This window comes from Dendropsophus ebraccatus, chromosome 1 (genome assembly GCF_027789765.1).
Source record: "Dendropsophus ebraccatus isolate aDenEbr1 chromosome 1, aDenEbr1.pat, whole genome shotgun sequence".
NCBI lineage: Eukaryota > Metazoa > Chordata > Amphibia > Anura > Hylidae > Dendropsophus > Dendropsophus ebraccatus.
The window spans coordinates 205,109,584-205,137,008 of NC_091454.1; the positions used below are offsets into that span (position 1 = coordinate 205,109,584).

The 27,425-nt window shown below is 46.0% G+C and overlaps 1 protein-coding gene across 3 annotated transcripts; it reads left to right on the forward strand.

The window, feature by feature from the left end:
* The first annotated feature begins 12 nt into the window (after positions 1 to 12).
* LOC138767703 (A-kinase anchor protein 8-like) lies at positions 13 to 27,303 on the forward strand. 3 transcript variants are annotated; one of them, XR_011358839.1, is made up of 14 exons: positions 13 to 298; positions 6,891 to 6,969; positions 14,093 to 14,345; positions 15,375 to 15,465; positions 16,260 to 16,297; positions 16,411 to 16,444; positions 18,062 to 18,131; positions 18,237 to 18,375; positions 19,671 to 19,776; positions 22,172 to 22,302; positions 22,692 to 22,790; positions 24,507 to 24,629; positions 25,564 to 25,773; positions 26,972 to 27,303. XR_011358839.1 is itself a non-coding variant. In XM_069945407.1 (14 exons), the coding sequence occupies exons 1-13, from the start codon at positions 262 to 264 to the stop codon at positions 25,714 to 25,716; spliced, it is 1,353 nt and encodes a 450-aa protein (XP_069801508.1). In that variant the 5' UTR covers positions 14 to 261; the 3' UTR covers positions 25,717 to 25,726; positions 26,972 to 27,303. The 3 variants fall into 3 exon arrangements, 2 of the variants coding, with proteins under 2 accessions (XP_069801508.1, XP_069801497.1); XM_069945407.1 differs by having other exon boundaries at positions 14 to 298; positions 25,564 to 25,726; XM_069945396.1 differs by having other exon boundaries at positions 15 to 298; positions 25,564 to 25,716.
* The last annotated feature ends 122 nt before the right edge of the window (positions 27,304 to 27,425 follow it).

A 27,425-nucleotide genomic window follows, 5' to 3' on the forward strand; every position in this document is an offset into this window, starting at 1 on the left:
CAGCTCCCGTCGGCTGAACCATTTCATTGGCCAACATAAAAGATCGAGGGCGGTACTTTCTAGAGACGGAAAAACTCAAGGCCGGAAAAGGCGGAAGCATAGAGATTACAACCAATCATAAGGGGAATCAATAAATGACAAGTGACTGTGACCAATGAGCGCTTGAGAAGGAGAGCTGCAACCAATAGCGCAACGGTGTGGGCGGAGTTACCTGCCTGTGAATGCGAAGAGAAACTCGTTACTGGAAATAAGAGTCTCAGCATGGAGTCGAGGAGCGGAGACAGATACATGGGAGACGGTGCGTGCAGTGGGCTGTAATTGTAGAGGGTGGTAGTAACAATTATAGAGTTATCGGGTACAGACTTCTATATTCCCTCAGTGAAATCCCCCCACATTGTAGTTAGGTCTGCCATATACTCACCTCTCCCTGTTCCCCCACATTGTAGTTAGGTCTGCCATATACTCACCTCTCCCTGTTCCCCCACATTGTAGTTAGGTCTCCCATATACTCACCTCTCCCTGTTCCCCCACATTGTAGTTAGGTCTCCCATATACTCACCTCCCTGTTCCCCTACATTGTAGTTATGTCTCCCACATACTCACCTCTCCCTGTTCCCCTACATTGTAGTTATGTCTCCCACATACTCACCTCTCCCTGTTCTCCCACATTGTAGTTCTGTCTCCCACATACTCACCTCTCCCTGTTCCCCCACATTGTGGTTAGGTCTCCCATATACTCACCTCTCCCTGTTCTCCCACATTGTAGTTATGTCTCCCATATACTCACCTCTCCCTGTTCCCCCACATTGTGGTTAGGTCTCCCATATACTCACCTCTCCCTGTTCTCCCACATTGTAGTTATGTCTCCCATATACTCACCTCTCCCTGTTCCCCCACATTGTGGTTAGGTCTCCCATATACTCACCTCTCCCTGTTCCCCCACATTGTGGTTATGTCTCCCATATACTCACCTCTCCCTGTTCCCCTACATTGTAGTTATGTCTCCCACATACTCACCTCTCCCTGTTCCCCTACATTGTAGTTATGTCTCCCACATACTCACCTCTCCCTGTTCCCCCACATTGTAGTTATGTCTCCCACATACCTCTCCCTGTTCCCCCACATTGTAGTTCTGTCTCCCATATACTCGCCTCTCCCTGTTCCCCCACATTGTAGTTCGGTCTCCCATATACTCACCTCTCCCTGTTCCCCCACATTGTAGTTCGGTCTCCCATATACTTACCTCTCCCTGTTCCCACAGCAGCTCCTCTTCCTGGTGCAGGCAGTGAGGTGCAGTGATATGGTGCTGCCTGTGCCAGGAAGCTTCTATCCTCCTGTCCTGAGCCATTGTATTTTCCAGATATGTCTGTTCCAGAACCTGGGTGCACCTCCCCTCTCCTTCCCTTGTTGCTTAATTGTGATGTCGCCCCCTGCAGACTAGAAAAACCCCTGACATAGAGGATGATCACTTATCAGTCCTGGAGACATTGGGCAGAATAAAAAGCCTTGGGATCACTTTAAAGGGAAACTCCTGACAATTTACTGATCCGCTGGCAACAATCCTCTGTCTGGTCTAAGTTTACTCATAGACCACAGCAGGAGCTGTATACCTAAAAAAAAAAAAAAAAAAGCAGTTTAATCCCCCGGGTGCGTGACAGGCAGAGGCGGGGAGGTAGTCATCTGGGCGGCTCCTTGCCCGTATCTAGTCGCCGCTCTCTGCCTGTCAGAGCGCTCGGAGGGATGATTGACAGGCCAGTAAAGGACCTTTCTGTCTGTCACTCATCCCCTCCGAGCGTGCTGACAGGCAGAGAGCGGTGACTAGATACAGGCAGGGAGCTGCCCAGATGACTACCTCCCCACCTCTGCCTGTCACGCACCCGGGGGATTAAATTGGGATTTAAAGGGGTTATCCAGCGCTACAAAAACATGGCCACTTTCCCCCTACTGTTATCTCCAGTTTGGGTGGGGTTTCAAACTGAGTTCCATTGAAGTAAATGGAGCTTAATTGCAAACCGCACCTGAACTGGAGACAACAGTAGGGGGAAAAGCAGACATGTTTTTGTAGCGCTGGATAACCCCTTTAAGGGCAGGTTTACACATAACAGAATTGCAGTAGATTTCACGCTGCGAGTTCGCAGTGAAGTTCGCTGCGATTCCAGTACAGTCAGTTTGAGCAGGATTACATACCAAGTTTCGCAGCATGTATGTAAACGCCGTTCCCCTTAACCCACCGTGGTTTGGTGCATACATTACCATTCCGCTCTTCGGCCTCCTTCCTCCTGTGGCTCCCGACATCATGATGTCTCACTCAGCCAATAAGTGGCTGTGGCGGGACGCCAGGATCCCGGGAGTCCCAGAAGCAGACCAGCGCGTGGACTGGTAATGTAAACTGTGTTCCAAATATTATGCAATAACAAACTGCCTAGGATTAGTATATTTATTAATAAAAAAAATAAACACTCAAAATGCGTGTTCTAAATTATTATGCACAGCAGAGACAAAAAATGGTCATTTGTGACATTATAAGCATTAGCAGACTATTACAAACTAAAATCAAACCGTCAAATTTATTCTAGGTGATGTTACATTTGCACATAGGACCCCTTGTTGGAAAGGAGCTTCTGAACTGTCTCGTCCATTGAATTTGTCAGTTTTTGGATGGTTTCTGTTTTAATTGTTTTGCATGAGGACAGAATCCACTCCCAGAGCTGTTGCTTAGATGTGAACTTCCTCCCTCCATCCTAGACTGCCTCCCTCTATCCATCCTAGACTGCCTCCCTCTATCCATCCTAGACTGCCTCCCTCTATCCATCCTAGACTGCCTCCCTCTATCCATCCTAGACTGCCTCCCTCTATCCATCCTAGACTGCCTCCCTCTATCCATCCTAGACTGCCTCCCTCTATCCATCCTAGACGGCCTCCCTCTATCCATCCTAGACGGCCTCCCTCTATCCATCCTAGACTGCCTCCCTCTATCCATCCTAGACTGCCTCCCTCTCTCCATCCTAGACTGCCTCCCTCTCTCCATCCTAGACTGCCTCCCTCTATCCATCCTAGACTGCCTCCCTCTATCCATCCTAGACTGCCTCCCTCTATCCATCCTAGACGGCCTCCCTCTATCCATCCTAGACGGCCTCCCTCTATCCATCCTAGACTGCCTCCCTCTATCCATCCTAGACTGCCTCCCTCTCTCCATCCTAGACTGCCTCCCTCTCTCCATCCTAGACCGCCTCCCTCTCTCCATCCTAGACCGCCTCCCTCTCTCCATCCTAGACCGCCTCCCTCTCTCCATCCTAGACTGCCTCCCTCTCTCCATCCTAGACTGCCTCCCTCTCTCCATCCTAGACTGCCTCCCTCTCTCCATCCTAGACTGCCTCCCTCTATCCATCCTAGACTGCCTCCCTCTATCCATCCTAGACTGCCTCCCTCTATCCATCCTAGACTGCCTCCCTCTCTCCATCCTAGACTGCCTCCCTCTATCCATCCTAGACTGCCTCCCTCTATCCATCCTAGACTGCCTCCCTCTATCCATCCTAGACTGCCTCCCCTCTATCCATCCTAGACTGCCTCCCCTCTATCCATCCTAGACTGCCTCCCCTCTATCCATCCTAGACTGCCTCCCCTCTATCCATCCTAGACTGCCTCCCCTCTATCCATCCTAGACTGCCTCCCCTCTATCCATCCTAGACTGCCTCCCCTCTATCCATCCTAGACTGCCTCCCCTCTATCCATCCTAGACTGCCTCCCCTCTATCCATCCTAGACTGCCTCCCTCTCTCCATCCTAGACTGCCTCTCTCTATCCATCCTAGACTGCCTCCCTCTATCCATCCTAGACTGCCTCCCTCTATCCATCCTAGACTGCCTCCCTCTATCACAGACACTCTTTTTGATGATGCTCCAGAGGTTCTCAATGGGGTTGAGGTCTGGGGAGCATGGGGGCCACACCATAAGTTTGTCCGCTTTTATGACCATAACAGCCAGAGATGCAGATGTGTAATTTGCCGCATGAGACGGTGCATTATCATGCATGAAAATGATCTTGCTGCGGAATGCACGGTCTTTCTTCTTGAACCATGGCAGAAAGTGCTGTTTGAGAAACTCCACATAGATTATGGGGTTCATCTTTACCCCTTCAGGGATCCTAAAGGGGCCGACATGATTTCAGCCCAAAACATTACTCCACCTCCTTTTTGTTGGTGCCGTAGCATGTTTGCAACCAGCCATCCTCCACTCCATCCATCTGGACCATCCAGCGTTGCACGGCACTTATCGGTAAACAAAACAGTTTTAGGGTACAAACACACACGGCATATACGCTGCGTATTTACTGCTGCGATACGCAGCAGATTAGATCTAAATAACTGAACACAGTATCAAATCTGCTGCGTATCTGCTGTGTGTGTTTGTACCCTTAAAGTCAGTCTTCATGTATTGTTTGGCCACTGGAGCTGTTTCTGCTTGTGTAAGTGGATAGAGGAGGTGGACAGGATGGCTCGCGCACAGCTGCAAACCTCTGAAGGACCCCGCATCTTGTTGTTCGTGCAAAGTCGGAGGCACCAGAAGCTTCAAAAACTTGTCTGCTGCTATGACCAGGCATTGTTGCATCTTCTCTTCTAACCTGATGTAATTGCCTGTTGGAAAGAGTCCTCAATCTTCCCTTATCAGCGCGCACACGTGTGCTGGGAATCGGCTACATACTATCACCCCTAAACACTATTGCAGTATAATTTGGAACACAGTGTATGCATCGGGCCATGGCGGGTTAAGGGGAACGGCATTGACATACTTCTGCTGCGAGTATGTAATTCAAACTGACTTTACTGGAATCGCAGCAGATTTTGCTGTGAATTCGCAGCTGTTCCGTTAAGTGTGAATCCACCCTAAAGGAGTAGTCTGGGTAGGACATTTTTTTTTTTCAAACTTGCTGGGGAGCGGGGTGGGTGAAGAAAACAATGTGTACTTATCTCCCCGACTTCAGCGCTGTTACCTGCAGTTCCCTGCTACAGTCTCCGGTCTCTGGCCGCTTCCTGCTGTAGCGGTGTCCCACCTGTGTCCCGCCTTTGCCGCTTACTTGAGCGGGCCTGATACGTCACTTCCAAAGTCCCATCTGTACAGCAGGAAGCAGCCAGGGACTGGAGACCGTAGCAGGGAACTGCAGGGAACAGTGCTGAAGTCAGGGAGATAAGTACAAAAAAAAAAAAAAAATCCCTTCCTGGACTCTAACCCGGGTTTACATAATGTTTTATCATAATTCATGAGCGAATGCAGAGTGTCCGGGTGTCCTGCTGCCCCTCCATTCACTCAGGATATCCATTCCTGGAATCACTGAGGGTCCGAGCAGTTGTTAGTTGGTTATAACATGTCCTGTGATAGGGGGTAACTTTTATTCCTGGGATTGTGTCACCTAAATTTTCTTTTACGGATTAAAACTTTCTGGCTCTAATTTCTATTTATTTCACTTTTTGCACATTGTTATGGGGGCTTCCATATTACCTAGGCTGTTTTTTAACAGCATTTAGTAACTTGCTTTACAGCCAGGCTTATAGACATAGACGACAATAGGCAGACTCTGCCCACTTGAGATGAATGTGAAACATTAGTGAGCGTACTCTTTGACCTGTGAAGAGGTCATTCCACAGGTAGCTGCTATTGTCTCCTCTTTCTACCGGTGTCACATAATGCTGCAATGCTGTACAGATCACTTTACTACAGCCTCCGCTTATCAGTACATACACAACAGGAAGTCTCAGCTTAGTTTTAGCCCTAGTGGTGAGAATAAAAACTGCAAGATACCAGGATTATTTTATATGATAGATAAAAAAATAGAAACTTACAAAAAAGTCACCAAAAGTTCTTAAAGCGTAACTATCATATTTATTTTATTTTTTTTTCAGATTCAGAAATCAGTAGTAGAAGGGATTTTAAGAAACTCTTTATTAGGTTTTATTAGGGAAAAAAAAGCCTCCTTCTGTACTCAAAAATCAATCTCCCAGCCTCCCCCCCCCCCCCCCCCCGACTTCTTATCTGTTCATTATCAGGCAAATCTGTCTTCATTACAGAGAAGCCAGTGAAGACGGGTTCTGCTCTCTCCATTATATCCTATGGAGAGGGGGGGAGGGGCCGAGGGAGATGAGTGAGCAGGAAGAGGTGACATGAAGGTCAGCTGTTAGCAGACTGTCTGGGCACCTAAAATGCTGGATTCAGAGGTCAAAAAGGTCAGTGCTTATCTAGGAACTTGCTGAGAGAAGATTGCAGGGTGTTGTGCTGTGCAAGACTGCTCCGTGCTCACTCCTCTCAGCCCTTCCCCTCTCCATAGAGCATAATGGACACAAAAAGAGTTTCTTAAAATCTCTTGTACTATTGATATTGTTTTCAGAAAAATGACCCTGAAATTACAGTTACGCTTAAAAAAATATGTTTAGCATAAAAACCATAAAAAGTCATTTTCTGATGACACATTCCCTTTAAAGAGGACCTGTCACCCCCCGTGCCGGGGTGACAGGCTCCCAACCCCCCGTTACAGCCCCCTATACTCACCTGATCCCGCCGGGTCCCGCTTCCTGATGCGGTTGGGTCACAGAGATTTCAGCTCCCGAAGCCTTGCGCGCGAGCTCACAGGAGAGTCCGATGCCCATAGAGAATGACAGAGCATCGGACTCACCATTCATTCTCTATGAGCGTGGGACTCTCCTGTGAGCGCGCGCTTCGGGCGCTCATATCTCCGTGACCCGAACGAATCAGGAAACGGGACCCGGCGGGATCAGGTGAGTATAGGGGGCTGTAACGGGTGGTCGGGAGCCTGTCACCCCGGCACGGGGGGTGACAGGTCTCCTTTAAGGAGATGCACATATTAATTCCTGTTTCTATTCCTTATGTCCTCCCCATAAAGGAATTGACTATACCCAGGACTCACACTGGTTGTCACCAGGACCTGGGATACCACCTTTTGATCAAGGAGGCAGAGAGAGGTAAGAGTCACAACCGGAGCCATCGCCCATAGCAACCGATTGGCTTCCAGTTCATATTTTGCAAAGAACCTCTAAACCCTGACTAGTACGCTTTAAAGGGGTATTCTGGTGATCTCATTAACCCCTTAAGGTCCAAGCCAATTTTCGTTTTTGCGCTTTTGCTTTTTCCATTTTATGTTTAAAAGTCCATAGCGCTTACATTTTTTTCACCTAGAGACGTATATGAGCGCTTATTTTATGCGAAACCAATTGTACTTTGCAATTACAGGCATAATTTTTCCATAAAATATGTTGTGAAACCGGAAAAAAATCATTTGCGCTGTCAAATTGAAAACAAAACGAATTTGTTTTGATTTCGGGGAGTTTTGCATTTACGCCGTTCGCCCTATGGTAAAACTGACTTGTTATGCATGTTCCTCAAGTCGTTACGATTACTATGATATATAACATGTATAACTTATATTATCTGATGGCCTGTAAAAAATTCAAACCATTGTTAACAAATATATGTCACTTAAAATCGCTCCATTCCCAGGCTTATAGCGCTTTTATCCTTTGGTCTATGGGGCTGTGTGAGGTGTCAGTTTTTGCGCCATGATGCGTTCTTTCTACCGGTACCTTGATTGCGCATATACGACTTTTTGATTGCTTTTTATTACATTTTTTCTGGATTTGATGCGACCAAAAATGCGCAATTTTGCACTTTGGGATTTTTTTGCGCTTACACAGCAAAGATCCATGAGATCGGTCATAGATTGCTATGGCCTACTGCAGGCCATAGCAATCTACTGCCGAGCCGGGATCAGCGTCATTCCGACCCTGAGGCCCGGCACGGCCAGAAGAACGGATCTCCCTCCCGCGATCGCATCGCGGGGGGGAGATCCGTGCCACTAGACACCAGGGATGTTGTGCATAAAGCACTTCAATGCAGCTGTCAGGTTTGACAGCTGCATTGAAGTGCTTAATTAGCCGGCGCGGCAACGGGACCCGCGCCGGCTAACAGAGGCACTGCCCGGCTGCACGTGTCAGCCGGGATCAGCGCCGTTCAGAGCGGGGTCCCGGCGGGACCCCGCTCTGAACACCCCCCGCGGCGCCATGACGTATCAGATACGTCATGGGTCGCTAAGGGGTTAAAGACAAAGGGGGAGATTTATTAAACATAGTGTAAAGTGAAACTGGCTGAGTTGCCCCTAGCAACCAATTAGATTCCACCTTTCATTTTCCAAAGAGTCTGTGAGAAATGAAAGGTGGAATCTGATTGGTTGCTAGGGGCAACTGAGCCAGTTTCACTTTACACCATGTTTGATAAAGCTCCCGGCGACGCAAGGGAGATGAGGCAGATACATAGGAAGAGGCGGATTCCCTGTGCAGTAGGATGTAATTCCCGGGACTTGTAGAGAGTTGTAGTTAAAGGGGTATTCCACTAAAATAATTCTTAGCAATGTTTAAAAGTACGTAAAAAGTTAAATATATGTGCAATTGGATGTTATTACGGCCTCTGCACCATTTTTGATATTTTTTATGTGTCTCATCCCATGTCAGCACAAAAATGCTGCTAGACTGAGACTTCTCCGTCTTGTTTACTCCTCTTCCCTCCTCCATTACAAGACGAGGTCACGTGTCCTCTGTCTCTGTTGTGGGCTGGGTTGTAAGCACTTACTGCTGCTAACCCAGCCCACTGCAGACACAGGACAGTATAGGCATGTCTGCAGTGTTAGGGGTGACAGAAGAGACAGTACCTCAGCCCAGCCCGTACTTCTCCCTGGCTGAAGACCCAAATGGCGGCAGCAGCGCAAGCGACACCAGCAGCAGGGACCCCTCAAGGCAGCGACCCAGACATGTCCATGGCTCCCCCAGCTGACGATGGCCGCCATTACACTGCACCCCTGATGTCTCCCTGCACAGCATGGCCCCAAAGACAAGTACACTTGCGCCCACTGATGCGCTGGTTGCGTGCCGGAACTAGGGCGGGCTCACTCCCGACAGGCTACATGGAGCCACTGCAAAAACTGGAGCTCACTCCTGACACATTACATGGAGCTACTGCATTCCCGCAGTAAGGGCGGGTTCACACTACGGAATTCTCGCGGACAATGTCCGCGGAATTCCGTCAGCTGTCCGCCCGCACATCTGGGCGCATTTCTGCCGGCCCCATAGACACCATTCTATGGGCCGGCGTATTCCGCTATACGCTGAAAGAAGTGTCATGTCACTTCTTTCAGCGGATCGCGGAATACGCCGGCCCATAGAATGGTGTCTATGGAGCCGGCGGAAAAGCGCGTGCCCGTGCGGGCGGACAGCTGACGGAATTCCGCTGACATTGTCCGCGAGAATTCCGTAGTGTGAACCCGCCCTAACTCTATGTAGTGTGTCAAGAGTGAGCTCCAGTTTTTGCAGTGGCTCCATGTAGCCTGGAAGTGAGCTCCTCACACAGGAGCCACTCCACAACAGAAGCTCATGCCTGACAGGCTACATGGAACCACTGCAAAAACTGGAGCTCACTCCTGTCACTACATTGAGCTACTGCATTCCCGCAGTAACTCTATGTAGTCTGTCTGGAGTGCGCTCCTGTTCCTGCAGTTAGCTCTGTAGTCTGTCAGGGGTGACCTCTTTGACCTCAGGGATAACAGTGATAACCATGGGTGAAAGAGGGAGAGAGCTGTGCAGGGAGGGAGGAAACAGTTACAGAGGGAGGGAGGGAGAGAGAGAGCTGTGCAGGGAGGGAGGAAACAGCTACAGGTGAAAGAGGGAGAGAGCTGTGCAGGGAGGGAGGAAACAGTTACAGAGGGAGGGAGGGAGAGAGAGAGCTGTGCAGGGAGGGAGGAAACAGCTACAGGTGAAAGAGGGAGAGAGCTGTGCAGGGAGGGAGGAAACAGCTATTGTTGAAGGAGGAAATGTAAAACAGTGAAATCTGAGAGGGACGGAAAGTATGACAGGATGGATGAGGGGAGGGAGACATAGGAGGTGTGGTGCATGCTGGGAGTTAGAGTCTCCTGGCCAGCGCCATATTAAAAAGTGTGACAGAATTTTAAAAACTTTGATATGGAGAACAGAAGCATGCAGGAATGGTGTCAAAACACTCAGGGGGACACAGTGAGTACAACAGGTCTGCTTTTGTAATTTTTTTTAAAACTGCTTTGGGTGGAATACCCCTTTAACAATTAGAGATATTGGATTTCAGACTTCTATATTCCCTCAGCGAAGTTCCCCCACATTGTAGTTACATCTCCCTTGGTCCTGTGTACTCACCTCTCCCTGTTCCCACAGCAGCTTCTCTTCGGTCCTGAGCTGCTGGCTCCCTTCTCCATTGCATTTTGTAACTTTTTGTGTTCCAGAACCTGGGTGCCCTTAGGTCAGGGCTCTAAGTGTAAACTTAAAAGGGCAGTTCACCCAAAAAAATGTTTATTTCAAATCAACTGTTGCCAGAAAGTGCCAAAGATTTGTAATTTACTTCTATTAGAAAAATCTCAAGTTTTCTCATACTTATCAGCTACTGTATGTCATGCAGGAAGTGGTATATTCTTTCCAGTCTGGAGAGCAGGAGAGGACTTCTATAGTGATTTGCTACTGGACAGTTCCTGACATGAACAGAGGTGGCAACAGAGAGCACTGTGTCATACTGGAGAAAATACATCATTTCCTGCAGGACATACAGCAGCTGATAAGTACTGGAAGACTGAAGATTTTTTTTAATAGAGGTAAATTAAAAATCTCTGGCACTTTCTGCCACCAGTTGATTTAAAAAAAAGAAATTGGGGAACAATCCATTTAAAGTTTAGTTTAAACCATACAACTAGAATTTTTATTAAAAAAAAAAGCACTATAAACGTCACCTCCCCCCAAACTGGGTTTCTAGAGGCTAAGAGAGATAGGGACAGTTGATTTGAAAAAAAATTGTGAACTACCCCTTCAAACCAGGTAGTCTGACTACTACCTGGTTTACTAATACTGAACAATTGGCCATTCCCTTTAATTTACGGATGTAGGTGGCAAGTGACACCTGGAAAATAATCCAAAAGTTGTCGCTAGCTGACAACCTTCAGATCATTGAATCGTGCAGTGCCTACAAGTAGTATTCAACCCCCTGCAGATTTAGCAGGTTTGATAAGTTGCAAATAAGTTAGAGCCTTCAAACTTCAAACAAGAGCAGGATTTATAAACAGATGCATAAATATTACAAACCAAAAAGTTACGTTGCTCAGTTAAATTATAATAAATTTTAAACATAAAAGTGTGGGTCAATTATTATTCAACCCCTAGGTTTAATATTTTGTGGAAAAACCCTTGTTTGCAATTACAGCTAATAATCGTCTTTTCTAAGACCTGATCAGGCCGGCACAGGTCTCTAGAGTTATCTTGGCCCACTCCTCCATGCAGATCTTCTCCAAGTTATCTAGATTCTTTGGGTGTCTCATGTGGACTTTAATCTTGAGCTCCTTCCACAAGTTTTCAATTGGGTTAAGGACAGGAGACTGACTAGGCCACTGCAACACCTTGATTTTTTCCCTCTTGAACCAGGCCTTGGTTTTCTTGGCTGTGTGCTTTGGGTCGTTGTCTTGTTGGAAGATGAAATGACGACCCATCTTAAGATCCTTGATGGAGGAGCGGAGGTTCTTGGCCAGAATCTCCAGGTAGGCCGTGCTATCCATCTTCCCATGGATGCGGACCAGATGGCCAGGCCCCTTGGCTGAGAAGCAGCCCCACAGCATGATGCTGCCACCACCATGCCTGACTGTAGGGATGGTATTCTTGGGGTCGTATACAGTGCCATCCAGTCGCCAAACGTCACGTGTGTGGTTGGCACCAAAGATCTCGATCTTGGTCTCATCAGACCAGAGAACCTTGAACCAGTCTGTCTCAGAGTCCTCCAAGTGATCATGAGCAAACTGTAGATGAGCCTTGACATGGCGCTATGAAAGTAAAGGTACCTTACGGGCTTGTCTGGAACGGAGACCATTGTGGTGGAGTACGTTACTTATGGTATTGACTGAAACCAATGTCCCCACTGCAATGAGATCTTCCCGGAGCTCCTTCCTTGTTGTCCTTGGGTCAGCCTTGACTCTTCGGACAAGCCTGGCCTCGGTACGGGAGGAAACTTTCAAAGGCTGTCCAGGCCGTGGACATCCACTTCCGGATGATGCTCCCAACAGTGGAGACAGGTAGGACCAACTCCTTGGAAAGGGTTTTGTACCCCTTTGCCAGCCTTGTGACCCTCCACGATCTTGTCTCTGATGACCTTGGAATGCTCCTTTGTCTTTCCCATGTTGACCATGTATGAGTGCTGTTCACAAGTTTGGGGAGGGTCTTAAATAGTCAGAAAAGGCGGGAAAAACAGATTATTAATCCAAACACGTGAAGCTCATTGTTCTTTGTGCCTGAACTACTACTTAATACTTTAGGGGAACCAAACAGAATTCTGGTGGTTTGAGGGGTTGAATAATAATTGACCCTCTGAATAAACTTTTCACATTTTTAAAAAACAATAAACAAAGAAATAACATTCTTTTTTGCTGCAGAGCATTTCACACTTCCAGGGTGATCTACAGTCCAAATGTCACAATGCCAAGTTAATTCCGAATGTGTAAACCTGCTAAATCTGCAGGGGGTTGAATACTACTTGTAGGCACTGTATGTGACCTGGGTTGATCTGCGCACAGGCATGTCGGCAGCCAATTTTCTAATTTTGCATCAGAGCCTCAGAAGCCCCAAACATGGTGTGAACACAGCCCTACTGTTATATTTGGCTGGTCTCCCTGAGATCAGTGATCTGTTTTCCTTATGGCTCTACTAGGCATTGCTCCCACCTAGCCAGAATCCTGCTCCACACTGATGGGGGGCAACAACCCGAAACAGCTGTATGTGGATGGATACCTGGCCTTGTTTTTTTTTCTTGTCATTACATTGACTTATAGGGCCACTTAATATGGTAGCTTCCCTACAGGAGCCACCCCTTGGCTGGGTTCTTCCCGGACGGATATCTGGCTAGTCCTTTGTTTTGAGGCTTCACAGGCTTTTTTTTGTGTGCATATTCATGTTTCCCAGGGAGCAGTGCACCTAGGATTTCACTTGACACCCCTCCCCCTCTTCAATTTTCCTGGAATACCCCTTTAAGCACAGCGCCACGTACATGCAGATGCGTGAATTAAACTGTCACTGCACAAAATCACACAGGGACAGTTTAACCTAAAGAGTGTCCTATCTGAGGGTAGCATAAACTAGTGACAGAGAAGCTGAACAGAATGATGTATCACTTACATTGTTCCGTGCAGCTGATCCAGAAATATCCTCCTGAATAACATGGACAATAGGTAGTCCTCTACATTATGTGCATGAGCCCAGTTGTCCTGGATATTCATGAAAGCAAAAAACTCCGCCAACCAGCTGCTAATTGGCAGTTATCTATCCATGCTCTGTGTAGGCAGTCAGCTGTCAATCAGCAGCTGGAGGGCGGGGGGAGGGATGTGGCAAGAATCCTATTCTCCTGCATATTAGGAGAACGGCTGTTTAGCATTTCTGTCACTATTTAATGCTGCCTTCATTTAGGCTGCAGACACCTATCGCTGTTAGCCTTACCCGGGGATCGCTGTGATTGATCTGTTAATAAAGACATTGTCAAAAAACAACCCCTACTGTCAGATTACAGCCTTCTGGCAATGATCTCCATTGTGTGCGTGAGGAGATTAGCCCTGGGGGTGCAGAACAGCCCCTCGCCACAGTATAAAAGTAGGGATCGGTCCTTAATACCAAAAGTGGCTGTGGAGTTAAAGAGCATACAGGTACAGTATATGTAGCAGCAATGGGTATTGCTGTATAGATGAGTTCTCTGAGCACAGCTGGTAGTACCATTTCCTCCATAGACTCCAATACATCATACCAGGTCAGGGCCCAGTCTTCACTATGTTATTGTGAGCGGTTTACCAATGGGTTTGGTTGTTAGGATGGGACGTTGCCATATGCCAGCATTGCGTCCCTCTAAGCACCACATGAAGGGGGGAGGGACATCTTCTGTAGCGATACTCATCAGGTATACATGAAGGATAATATTGGGTCATATGACAATTACCATTACTGTTTAATAGAAAACACTCGGGGAACTGAAGAACATTTTATTTCACTCCTGCAGTTACTATGGCCGACCAAAAAGGAGCAGATACGACTATCCTGAGCCTGATGGAGGATACAAAAGACAATGGGAGCAGCGGTCTCCTCATAGAGGTCATCGGGGGTGGAGGGGGGACCCAAGAGGAGGCTTCAGGGGTAACCATAATAAGCAATCTAATAAGCTAATACCGTCTGGACGGGAGAGTGTACTAAAGGCGTCGGCGAAGAACTACTTATTTGGCGGAGGGTTCAAGGCAAAACAAAGGAGTTGGAAGGTGAGAAAACTGATTGACTAATCTGTACTGTGATACTGACGGCACACCTCTGTGATACCTCACCATTACATTACTATAGGTCCATACTGAACCTCTATGTACCTGGCTTCATACAGACACACAGATGTTATTTCTTGTGAATGTGTTATAAATGGGTACTCCCATCTGGGGTAGTTATGCCCTGTCCTAAGTATGCACAGGGTAGGGAATAACTAAGAGGTCGCAGGGAGTCTGACCGCTGGGCACTCCGCAATCTGGAGAACAAGGACTGCAAAAACTTGGCAGCTTCATGGAGAATTAGAAGCACAGCTACTTTCTTGGAAAAACAGCACCACCTCTGTCCTCAGGTTGTGTGTAGTATTGTAATTCAGCTCCGTTCACTTCAATGATTGCAAAACCCAAGCTCAGACTGATGATGAGTGGTGCTGTTTCTGGAGGTAAGCGGCCATGAATGTTTTTCTAAGCCTGGATAACCCCTTTAAGTATTCTAGCAACAAAGAGAATATGGTGAGTCACACTTTGTAGGAATAATTCTGGGTGACATGCTTTATATTTACAACACTGACAAGATGCAGTTAAAGGGGCGTTTGTCAGCTCCACATCATGCTGTGCACTCATGACAATGAGGCATTGCCAAACTCCTCCACCCCTCCCTGCCTTGCCTGGTTGACACAAAGGGCTCATTGCTGGAAGCCGAACCCTGTACATCAATCATGTAAGTCAGGGAGGGGTGAGGGAGGAGGCCTGCATACTGCTGCTCAGCAATACCTTCGTAACACTTAAGCTCAGAGCATGAGATAAAGCTGGCAGATTCCCTTAATGGACCAGGGGCATAGCTGTACAGCATAGTGGTGGCAGAGGTACAAAACTTACTCTAAACCTACAGGAGGATAGCTTTGACTGGCCACTGAGATTAAGGAATATTCTGGCCTTGGCCATGTAACCTCTTAGATGCCACATTCCAACATTGTTCTGGTGCATTACCGCATGTTTATTTGACTTACACTTTTTTTTTTTTTTTTTTTTTAGTTACTACGCGACCAAACGCCTAAATTAAAAGAAAAAGAGAGGAGGAAGTTGGCAGAGAAAAGCAAGCTGGAGGAGTCAGGATCAAAGGAAGGTGAGATGTCAGGAAGTGTATACACAGGGTTATGGAGAATGGTATACAGGGTGATATGTGTTCTGGTGGAAATACTGGGATATATATCTGCCTCGCACCCCTAGAGCAGTGATCAGCCCAGATATCCAGCATGACAGAAGATCGGTGGGTGGTACTGTGATCGGACTCCACGCTACCTCCTACTTTTCTCCTATCCTGTGGATAAGGGGCAAAGATAGTTTGGGGTTTTTTATTTTGTAGGTATCACATTTTTGTTTCTCATTCTGCTGTGAGCACTGGGGCCTTGGCAGATATCTTACTTTATATTCTGACTCCTCACAATCTTCAGGCCTCATGCAAGGAATCTCTTATATATTCCAAAGTCCAAAAACCCTTCAGACACAACAACCTGTATAGACCGTAACAGGCCGTGCAGCTGTATGAGCAGAACCATGGTTTCCAGTCTGACACAGTGCTCTCTGCCGCCACCTCTGTCCATGACAGGAACTGTCCAGAGCAGGAGCCACTCCCCATAGAAAACCTCTACTTCTCCAGACAGTTCCTGAAATGGACAGAGGTGGCAGCAGAGAGCACTGTGCCAGACTGGAAGGAATACAACACTTCCTGCAGGACATAGAGCAGCTGATAAGTACTAGAAGATTTTTAAATAGAAGTAATTTACAAATCTGTACAACTTTCAAACACCAGTAGATTTACCCCTTAAAGGAGCGGTTACCGTTTAGCCAGCATACTATGTCTAGTCCTAACAAATGTAAGATAGAGATGGTCATTGAGGGGATGTTTTTCTCTTCCAGATGACAGTACTCAGGAGGCAGCCCAGAGCATGACCACTGTAAGTTCTGTAGATCACTGGCCGGGCCTATAAGTGACGTCTGTGAGTCCCTGAGTTGAGTGAGATATGGATGATGTATATAGATAGCAGGTTTACAACATTTTGTTTTCCAGGAAGAAGACCAAAAAGATGAAAGACCGGAAACAGGTAAAAAGAACCGAAGGTTCACTACTGCGAACGACTGAATGATTTCTTATTCAATGCGAGCGATTTGCGAACGAGCAACGATAAAAATAGGTTTAGGTCTTATTAAAAGATCAACAATTTCTCTTTTGCTCGTTAGTTGTTAACTGCTATTCAACAGAACAATTATCGTTTAGATTCGAACGATTTAACGATAATCTAAACGATAATCGTCTGGTGGAATAGGGCCCTTAGAGTATGCCATTAGGGTGTGGTCACATGGGGCAGATACCATTACTGGTACCTGGGAAGGTGAACAACCTTCTGTGCCAGATGGTCAGGTTGTTGAAGCAACTGTATGACGCCCAACATGATCTGTGCTCAGAGCTGGCCAGTTGTTTTATTCTTTTGAGAGTTAGGGTCCTATTCCATGGGCCGAGGAGGGCCCAATCAACGATGTAAACCGCAGCGATCTTCTAGATCGCCGCTCGTTTACTGGGCCTATTCCACGGCCCGATGATCGTTGAGCGAGGGCTGCAGGGACATCGTTACCGATGTCCTTGCAGCTCTTGCAGCATCATACATTACCTGTCCAGGCTTCTCCGCACTGTCTTCATCCCCGTGTCCCACGCGCTCTATCTTCAGAATGGCCGGTCAGCTGACAGGCCACACTCAGCCAATCACAGGCCGCGGCGGTCCCGGCCTGTGATTGGCTGAGCGCTCCGTCAGCTGACCGGCCATTCTGAAGCCAGAGCGCGCGGGACTCGGGTATGAAGACAGCGAGGAGAAGACCTGACAGGTAATGTATGATGCTGCTGATTGTCAAATCGTCGGTCACCCGCCGCGCACCGCTATTCAATCGTAGCGATGTGCGGTGGGGGAACAATGATTTTAGGTCTGGCTCTAAATGAACGATCAGCCGATGACACGATCATCGGCTGATCGTTCTCTCTATTTCACCGAACGGTAATCGGCCGAATCGGGCCAATCCGTCCGATTATCGTTACTGTGGAATAGGGCCCTAACTTTATTATTATGTATACATTGTTTTGCACCTGAGTATCGTGGAAAAATTATACTTCACTCACAAAGTGACGTTCTTACTTTTAAAAGTTATGTCGATGTGTCTATAAAATGTATTACTGTATCTGTGCGGTTCTGCCACACTGGTAGCTGGTACTATGGATTTTTGATAGTTTCAAAACTGGGATAGACAGGTAAGTAATGCTATTTGCTTTTGCAGAAGTTTCATTTTTTTTAACCTCTATGTGGAGTTCCCTTTTAAGTCTTCCCATACTTGTATGTCCTGCAGGAAATGTTTTATTTTCAGTCTGACACAGTGCTCTCTGCTGACGTCTCTGGCTCGGTTATATATGAATCCCCATAGAAAACCTCTCCCGCACTGGACATTTCCTGTCTCGGCCAGAGGTGTCAGCAGAGAACGCTGTGTCAGACTAAAAATTAAATTTCCTGCATGACATACGGCAGCTAATAAGTATGGGAAGACTTTAGATTTTTTCAATAGAAGTAAATTACAAATCTTTATAAATTTCTCACACCAGTTGATTTGAAAGAAGAAGACTTTTGCTGGATAACCTCTTTAACCAGTTGTATTGAGGGAACTTTTTTTTTTCCTTACAGAACATACACTGTCATCTAGCAAACAGCATCAAGGGAGCGAGAACATAAAGGACTTCAGTTTTGTGAATGGGTACGTGGTTCGCGGTATCTTGGAAATATATAATATATAGAGTACAGCATAGTAGATATGTGGGGCATAAAGCTACTAACCTGATAACATGTTGTCTCCCTTCAGCATCCAGTATCACTGCTATCTGTGTCACTTCTGCACATTCTACGAGGAGGAGTTAGACTTACACATACAGGGCAGCTTCCATAAGGAACATTTAGAGTATGTGAAGCAAAAGCTTCCCAAGAGTGCAGACGTCCTGCAGGTATAGTATATGTGTATCCCCTCTAATTCTAGGCCATCACACTGATACAGCAGCAGTGTACATTCAGTCTATCCGTAGATGTATTGATGTCTGCGTCATTGGAGACAAAGATTTTTTTTGTCCAACACCTAAATTTGTCCCCCGTTTTAATCCAACAAGCTGTGTTCTGTATACAGATCCCACTGCACTGTATACAGACAGCACAGCAAGTAGTCAGTAATGAAAGTGAGGATGTGTCTGATGGAAAGAATTTAGAGTCTCTCAAGATTCCCGTAAATACCAAAATATCCCACCAAGCGAGTTAGGGTCTATTACACAGGCCGATGATCAATATTGTAAAAAAGTGCCAATCTGCTAGATCGGCGCTCGTTTACTGGGTCTATTACACGGCCCAATAATTGTTTAGCAAGGGTTGCACAGACATCGTTAGCGATGTCCGTGCAGCCCCTACCCAAACAGTTGTTACATTACCTGTCTACGTTCCCTGTCTTCTCCTACACTCTGCTTCCTCTCTGGTCCAGTGACCACAGCTTCAGGCCACTCGGCCAATCACTGACCAGGACCACTGCGGCCAATCACTGACCAGGACAGGCTGCTCTGAAGCTGCAGCATGTGGTGTCAGGAAGCAAAAAGAGTGCAGAAGACCGGGAACGTGGATAGAAACGTTTTATCGACTGATCATTGTGTCTATTACACAGAGTAATCGGCCGAATCAGGACGATTTGGTGACTGATTATCGATCTGTGTAACAGGGCCCTTACTGGTGGACAGCTGGTTCACAGGAAGAGAGGTTTTCTATGGGGTTTTGCTACTGCTCTGACACAGCACTCTGCTGCCACCTCTGTCCATGTCAAAAACGGTACAGAGCAGTAGCAAATCCCCATAGAAAACCTCTCTTCCTATGGACAGTTCCTGACATGGACAGAGGTGGCAGCAGAGAGCACCGTATCACACTAGAAGATTTTTTTCCTCTGGAGTACCCTTTTATGTAGTCACTAAGCTTTTAAAAGCTTTTGTATAAATCAATAGTACATGAAAAAATTAGACTTAAATATCGCTTATAAGGGGAAATTTTTTTCCCCTTATCAGACTTCTCTTTTAGAGGTTTTTTTTTACATTTTAGCGTACAGCTGATCACAGAAGTGTATAAAGGGGAGGGGAGCTAAAGAGTGATATAGGGGCAAAGGGAGGCAAGGGGAAGCAGCTTAAAGCTTAGTGCTGGATTCACAGCTTAGACTGCTCAGAAGTACCCTATAATGTCCTTTCCTCTAACATCTCTTTCTACCTTCTTCCAGGAGAGACTAGAGGATAGTTTTAGGAAGTCAAAGGAACGGTGCAAGCAGATTAAAGACTTCAACTCCACGGTCATCCAAATATTTCGGAATCGGGATATCACCCTAGGTAGTGACAAAGCTGCTTATATTTGTGAGCCCCAAATCCCCTCCCCCCTATCTGTGGTAGGGTTGTTGGGGTTTAAGACATGTAGAGACGTAGAGAACCAGACCATAGGGTCGAACTCTGATTTGGGCAGGACAGAACCATGGTGAGCGGTGGCTTTAAAGGAAAAGTCCTGTGAAACTAAAACTGGAAGTCGGGGGTCCGGGAACATCATAAATAAAGTATACATACCCAGTACTAGTAGAATGTCGGGGGGAAAAGAAAAACAGCATAACAAAACTTCACGTGGCTGTGGCTTGCTTCTTACAATACCAGAACTACTGCCCGCCATAACAGGCCTAGTACAAGCAGCAGCCGGGGTGCCCCCAAAATGAACATTTTTCAAAGTCGAGAAGAAATTGCATTGAATTGTTAAAATGTAGTCCCCTCTCTAGTAGTACATGGCAGCGACAGGTTTGACACCTGATACAATGGAGATAAAATTGATCGGCCTGACGCTCCTGCAGAAAATATATGGAAGGAGAGTTAAAGTGATATTGTCACTGCACAGCCGTAATGCCTCAATTCTGCAGTTGTCATACCTTACTTTATTATAGATGTCTTGGTGCTTTGTCCAGTAAAAAATGCTTTTTATCATTGGTGGATTGTGCCACCTGGGAGGGGCTTCATGGCCGCAGCGCTACTTGCCCTGCCTACTTTGTGATGTCATCACTGTCTAGGCCCCGCCCCTTCGGTGGTCATTTAAAGAGGCCAGCCTGGAGGTCTAGACCCCACCCCTCTAGGTCGGCCCCTTCCTATGGCCGCTGAGGGGGCAGGGCCTAGACCGTGATGACTTCATAAATGGACGAGGCCTACGGAGCAGATGTGGGCCATGACGCTCTGACGACAATTAAGGTGCATTCAGTTTCTGTTTTCCCCAGTGATTCAGTTATAGATGACTGCTGGGATATAGAAGGAAGAGGAGCAGCAGAACATGATGGCCTCACTGACTGTGAAGGACACTGAAAGACAGTTGATATTACACAATAGCAGGAGCAGCAGGGTGTTGTGGTTGGTTATTTACAGCGCCCCACGTGGCCATATTCATGTGCCTCTGTAAGGCTGCAGTGCCTACGTTTGTGCCATTGATAAGAGCTCAAAAGTACTGAAGAACAATGGACACGTCCGGTGATGCACCTGCCATTTACCAAATAACACATATTAGTAAATTAGTGGCTGATAGGTGGCGCTGCAGCTATGCAGATCACCATACAAGCGCTCACAATGCCCCCCTTGGTTTTCGAGGATGTTCTGCATTCACAAAACCATGTTGCCGTTCTTTAGATGGGACACTGATGCAGGTCTGTCACAGGAGACACCTGATCCTTAAGAAACCCTGTAACCAGAAGTCACACTGGGTGAGCAAGGAGGCCACCGCCACGCTGTTAGGAAATAGCAGCTGATCACCTACATCTATGAGAACCTAAATCTTTGCAGATAGTTACTACTACGGCGCCACCTAGTGGCAACTCTTTATACTGAAAATTATTTTATTTTATAAATGGAGAGCGCATCATCTGAAGGGTCCAGTGTCTGATTTTTATTTGCAGTTGGGGGTTTAGCTACATGGAGTAAGAAAAGAAGAAAAACCTGATCATCCTCTATGGTAGCACTGGTGAAAGATGTATATGACCCTATATATCTATTCATAGTTGGGAAATTAAAAATAAAATAATAGTTACAGCAACATAGATATTACAATTACAAGAAGCTCCAAGGTAAAGTAAAGGCATTGCAGTAAGGGCCAGAAAATTCGGCGGAATTCAGCGGCGGAGAATCCGCCCTGCCTCCGGGCTCCGCTCTCGGTGAAGAGAAAGTGAAGGAAGCAGAGTGCGCACAAGCCCTCCCATAGACTGTATGACACTGAGGCAGGCTGGATTCTTCGCTGCGGAATTCTGCCGAATTTACACAGTCTGGCCCTTACAGTAGGTACAGAGAAAAAAGGTAAAAGGATATCACAATCTTGATATATTTCAGTTCTCTGCTTAGGTCGGTGTTTATAGTAGCATTTATGATGATGGGTGTATACTATATAAAAAATCAGCAGCAGGAGTGCTTTTTTCTATATACCATCTACATAAAGTAACACTTTGCACACAGAAATAAACTCTCATAAAGCTGCATAAACAGTGGGGAACAATAAGCTAAAAAAAAAACCAAAAAACTGTTCTGGTTCTTAAAGTCTGAGATTTGGAACAAACTTCCAGCAGATGTGGTAGGTGAATCTACAGTAAACCTGCCTGGGATAAACATCTAGCCTAAGATATTAAGAGATAGTATAAGGGTGGACTAGATGGACCAGATGGGCTTTTTCTGACAACAAAAGGGTTAATAACTTTTTTTTTTTTACTTTTAACAGAACTGGGCATGGAGGAGTTTATTAAGAAGGTTGAAGTCATTTACTGTGCTGCATGTGATGTGTTTGTGCCTATGAACTACTTAACTGTGCTGCGTCATATTGAGACCCCCTTACACAAGCAGGGATGCCAGGTGAGTGTTAAAGAGGACATGGGGGTTGACAGGCTCCCGACCCCCAGCTAGATCCCCTTATACTTACCTGATCTCGCTGAGTCCCGCTGCCGGAGCCGGAGATATCCCGGCCAGAAGCGGGCGCGCGCGCTCTGGAGAGAGGTCCGGCGCCCATAGAGAATAAATGGAGCCGGACTCATCTCTGATGCGCGCGCACGGCTCCTTTCATTCTCTATGGACGCCGGACCTTAATCATTATGCAGAGAGCTCCACCTAGTGGTGACAGCTGTGTGAAGCATAATATGTGATCTGGAGTTCTGTAAGGTATCAGGTAAAGCTGCAAAGAATTTTACCCGACTTTAGACCCGACAATATAGGGAGTACCTACTGTCTTGTCTTGTCTATTCTAGATCAGGATGGAGAGTTCCAAACAGAGGGCGGTTAGCAATGCTAAAAATATTCTGAAATTCAAGCTGAACGAGCCCAAACTGGAGGAGTACCTAAGTACAGTAAGCACATTGCTGGTTCTCTTACTATGACGGTGTGATAAAACGTTCTACAACTGTTTAATATGCTGCAGTGGTTCCTCACAAGGACAGATGAATGAAACTACAGTAAGTTTGCGTTCGCAAAACCCCAACTTCCGACATTTGGCAGAAGGTGGATGCCGCCCTAGGGCGTCCTGAAAAACGTGGCCTATATGGCTATATAAGCAGACTTAGGGCTGCATCTATCTTCTCCAGCCACTGGGAGTCAAATATCAAATGTTCAGGGTTTTGCAAACTTACACTTAGGGCCCTATTACACGGAGCGATAATCGGCCCGATGCGGCCAATAATCGCTCCATGTAATAGAGATAATGATCAGCTGATGACAATGGTTCGGACCTAAAATCGACAGGCGCCGACCACGCGTTAGCGATGCCCAGCCGACGATTTGCAAAGAGTATACATTACCCATCCATGCTCCAGGGCTCCTCTTGCGGTCTGCTTTTCACAGGTCCCGCACACTGCAGCTTCAGAGCGGCCTGTCTGAGCTGACTGTCCCTGCCAGTGATTGGCTGAGCGGCCTTTCAGCTCAGACAGGCTGCTTTGAAGCTGCATACACATTTTACATTTTTTTTTTAAAGTGTCACTGTCGTTTCATTTTTTTTGGCAGAAATCAATAGTCCAGGCGATTTTAAGAAACTTTTTAATTGGGTTTATTAGGCAAATCTGCCATTATCTGCATTCAAAAAGACTTTACCCAGGTTCCCCCCCCCCTCCTCCTCTCTTATTCACTGCTCATTATCAGGAAATCTCGACTCTTTTACATCAGTCGGGTCCTGTCTGTTCTATGAAGAGGGGAGGGGGAGGAGGGAGATAAGTTTCCAGCAGAGAACAAAGGATTACACAGTGGGAGCTATTTGAAAGCTGCTATTCAGAGGTCAGAGGTTTCACCTGACCTCAGAGGAGAGAGCCTGGTGATGTAGCTGTACATTAACTCTTTGTAGTCCTGTTTTGGTGCTGTATCTCCCTCCCCTCCACCCCTCCCCTCTCTATAGAGCAGCGCTTCTTAAACTTTTCCTACTGGAGCCTCACCCAAGAGACAAAGACAATGCCTGGTCCTCACCAGACTGACCAAGGCCTTTTATAGATTAGAAAAACACAAAAATGCAACAGCTCACTGCTAATAGCAAGATACAGACCCAATACAGATATGAAAATTGCTAAAAGCAGCCCCCCCCCCCCCCCCCACTACCCTACACTGTAATTTAGCCTCTCTGTGGCATATAATATGCTCTGGGGATGCAGGATCTATCTAATACTCGCAAAAATAATAACCACCACCTGCGTGGGATGGTCAGCTCTCCTACAACACCATTCACACTAGGCAGGAGCATGTCGCTATGACTGAAATTGCAAACAAACAAAAAAAATGCGACAGCTCACCACTAATGGTATTGGGTATCTGTATTGTCCATGTCTTGCTATTAGTGGTAAACTGTTGCATTTTTTTGACAGACAGAGGTAGCAGCAGAGAGCACTGTCAAAACTATGATTTTTGTTAAATGGAAGTAATAAATTGTAAACCATTTTCTTTTCTTCGGAGCATCCCTTTAAGTCTTCACATCTCACCAATATTGATTCTCGTACATATGCTACAGTGACTAGTAATAATTTTCAGTAGAGCTACATCACATGGTCACTACCTGTCCTGTAATACTTTTATCATTGCTATTTCAGGGCAAAAAAACCTTCACAAATGATGATGAGGAGAACACCAGAGGCGGCTGTAGCACTGATTTATCCCAGATGCCATGTATTACTCTCTCTGACGATGAAGGAGAGGAGGATGATGACTTACAGGTATAATTTACAGACATTCAGCCACTTGTGTAATATTATGTAGGTCCTTCTATTGCCGCAAAGCCCTGGACTCCGCAGAATTGTAAAGGTGTCGTGTGGTATCTGCTCCAAGATGTTAGCGTCCAATCCTTTTTAAAGGGGATGAGTCATCAGAAAAAGACCTATTGTTTAAATCAAGGGTTTATGCTAAACATATTTTATAAGAATTCTTGGTGATTTTTTTTTTTCTTTCTTACTATGTATAGTGTAAAATACACCTTGATATTTTGAAGTTTCCATTTTGAACACTAGGCTAAAACGGGTTATCTAGCTCTACAAAAACATGGCTATATTTTCCCCACTCTTGTCTTCAGATTGGGTGGGGTTTGAAACTCAGTTCCATTGAAGTAAATGGAGCTTAATTGCAAACCGCACCTTAACTGGGGACAAGAGAGTGGAAAAGTGGCCATGTTTTTGTAGCGCTGGATAACCGCTATAAACAGTTCTTTTTAGAAAAGGTCTAGTGATAGCCTATCCACTTAAAATGCCATCTATAGTTGAGCCACAGCGAGGGGGGGGGTCTCCTGGACGATCTTAAGAAGAGAGAGCGGTTGAAGTGACACAGATCACAAAGCATATTCATAAATGTGTTCCATAAAAAGAATAGGGTCTGTAGATGTTGACTGTGTCTATGGCTTTCAGTCTTGCGATAAAGCATGTCACTAAATGCTGTTAAAAAATGGCCCAGACAGGATGGCAGCTCCCATAACAATTTTATGCGTTCAGAGCGGGGATGAAGAGAACAGCTCAGAAACTGTTTTTTGTGTTTTGAGCAGAATGCAGCAGACTCTGGGAAGAAGACTGATAAAGTAATAACAAGTAATGGATTTCCCGTAGGGTATATTGTATCATAACTTGTGACTTGTCTTGTGACTCTTTATTATTGTTGCCCCAGGGTCAGAACTCCTTCAAAAGTGATGAAGAGGATGATAAGGAGTTAACACCAGAAGCCGATGAAGCCCCCCAGATACCATGCAATACTCTCCCTGACCCCAAAGGAGAGGGGGAAGAAGTCACTGAGCAGGAGGACGCTAAAGATTTTTCTTAAGTTTGTGAAGGTCTTGAATTCAAATAAAAAATTGTAGAATCTTCGACCAAACTCATTGTGAGAACCTGAAATTATCACTTTCAGACAAAATGCGTATGGTCGCCCATAGTGGCCAAGGTGTGGATGCTAAAGCTGCTGTAGCATTCAGTTTCTCCTGTGAAAACCAGACAGGCATAAATAAGCAAACACTGTAATATAGCAACTTGTTAAAGGGGTACGTCACTCAAAAAAGATTCAACCTTGTTTAATCCCCACCCATAATCTAAGTTTATTTGTAATAGGTTTCTATTACATGAATTGGGCCGTTTGTCTGCTGTACACCCTGAGGCTACGTTCACACTATGTATATTTGAGGCTGTATGTTTGAGGCTGTATAGCAACCAAAACAAGGAGTGGATTGAAAACACAGAAAGGATCTGTTAACATAATGTTGTAATTGAGTGGATGGCCGTCATTTAATGGCAAATATGTGCTGTTATTTTAAAACAACGGCTGTTATATTGAAATAATGGCCGTTATTTACCGTTATATGGCGGCCATCCACTCAATTACAACATTATGTGAACAGAGCCTTTCTGTGTTTTCAATCCACTCCTGGTTTTGGTTGCTATGAGGACCAAATACTGCCTGAAATATACATAGTGTGAACCCAGCCTGAAACTGCAGAAAATCCTCACTTCCTGGTCCACTTTGTCTCCACCTCTCTGTGCTCCCCCTCCCACTGAGACCAATGATCGTGGCAAAGGGGTGGAGAAACAAAACAGTGACAGCCTCCTTAGCAGTATGGGGTAAAGGAGACACAGTTTTCATCTCTCCCTTTCTAATCTATCTATGTAGATGGAGAGAGATATTTTGTATACAGTGTAAAGCAGAAGTAGGTTGAGCCAGCGATAGGCAGATACTACAAGATGAGGTGGATACTTGGCAGTTGGCTCTGAGGTGCAATGCATGCTGGGAATTGTAGTATATTTAAAAATCGGTAACAGGTGCAGTTAGAAAGACGGGAGACGGCTCTAAATACTCAGGGGGGCTTGGTGAGTAAGACCAGCTAGGTTTAGGAGCATTTCATTTTTTAGCATTTGTATCACTGCCTTTAAAGGGGCATTTCATCAGCCAAACTGTGACCTGTACATAAGGGTCACCCTTAATTCCATTTCTTTAATATCCTGCCCTGAATGATGTGTTTTCTGTAGGACTGCTTGTTCAGTGTTTGTCAGTGAATTATAACTTTCTTTTTTCCCTTTCATCCAACCAGGTTGTGTGATATCCAGTGCCAGGATCCACTTTCCATCCAGAAGCAATAGGTCCATCACCTCCAACATCACACTGTTCTATACCCACCAGCCCACCACATGACCTGTCATCACAGGAGCAGCAACCCGAGCCTGCCGAAGCTCTGTAACATTGACTGCCAGCATTGCCCAGACCAAATGAACGTCATGTGTTTGGTGGGCTATGGTGACGTGCAATTTGTAACAGGCGTAAATTATAACAGGACCCAATAGACAATTTAGAAGATGGTAATGGAGAGGAAAAGTCTGCGTTGTGTGTAAAGGTGAAGAATAAAGCTGTGATTTTTCTGACTTCTTTCTGCCAGACGGCTGCTTCATTGTACGCTGTGTGCCCAACCTTGGTTCGTGGATACATCACTACATTCCACCTTTTGTAAACTGGATGTTATGGTGACTGCATCTCCTGACCACATGTAG

Coding starts and splice junctions, on each gene's coding strand:
- LOC138767703 (XM_069945407.1), top strand. CDS start 262: ATGGAGTCGAGGAGCGGAGACAGATACATGGGAGACG. Junction 299..6,890: donor AGACAGATACATGGGAGACG/GTGCGTGCAGTG, acceptor CTCCCCATAAAG/GAATTGACTATACCCAGGAC. Junction 15,466..16,259: donor GGAGTCAGGATCAAAGGAAG/GTGAGATGTCAG, acceptor TTTCTCTTCCAG/ATGACAGTACTCAGGAGGCA.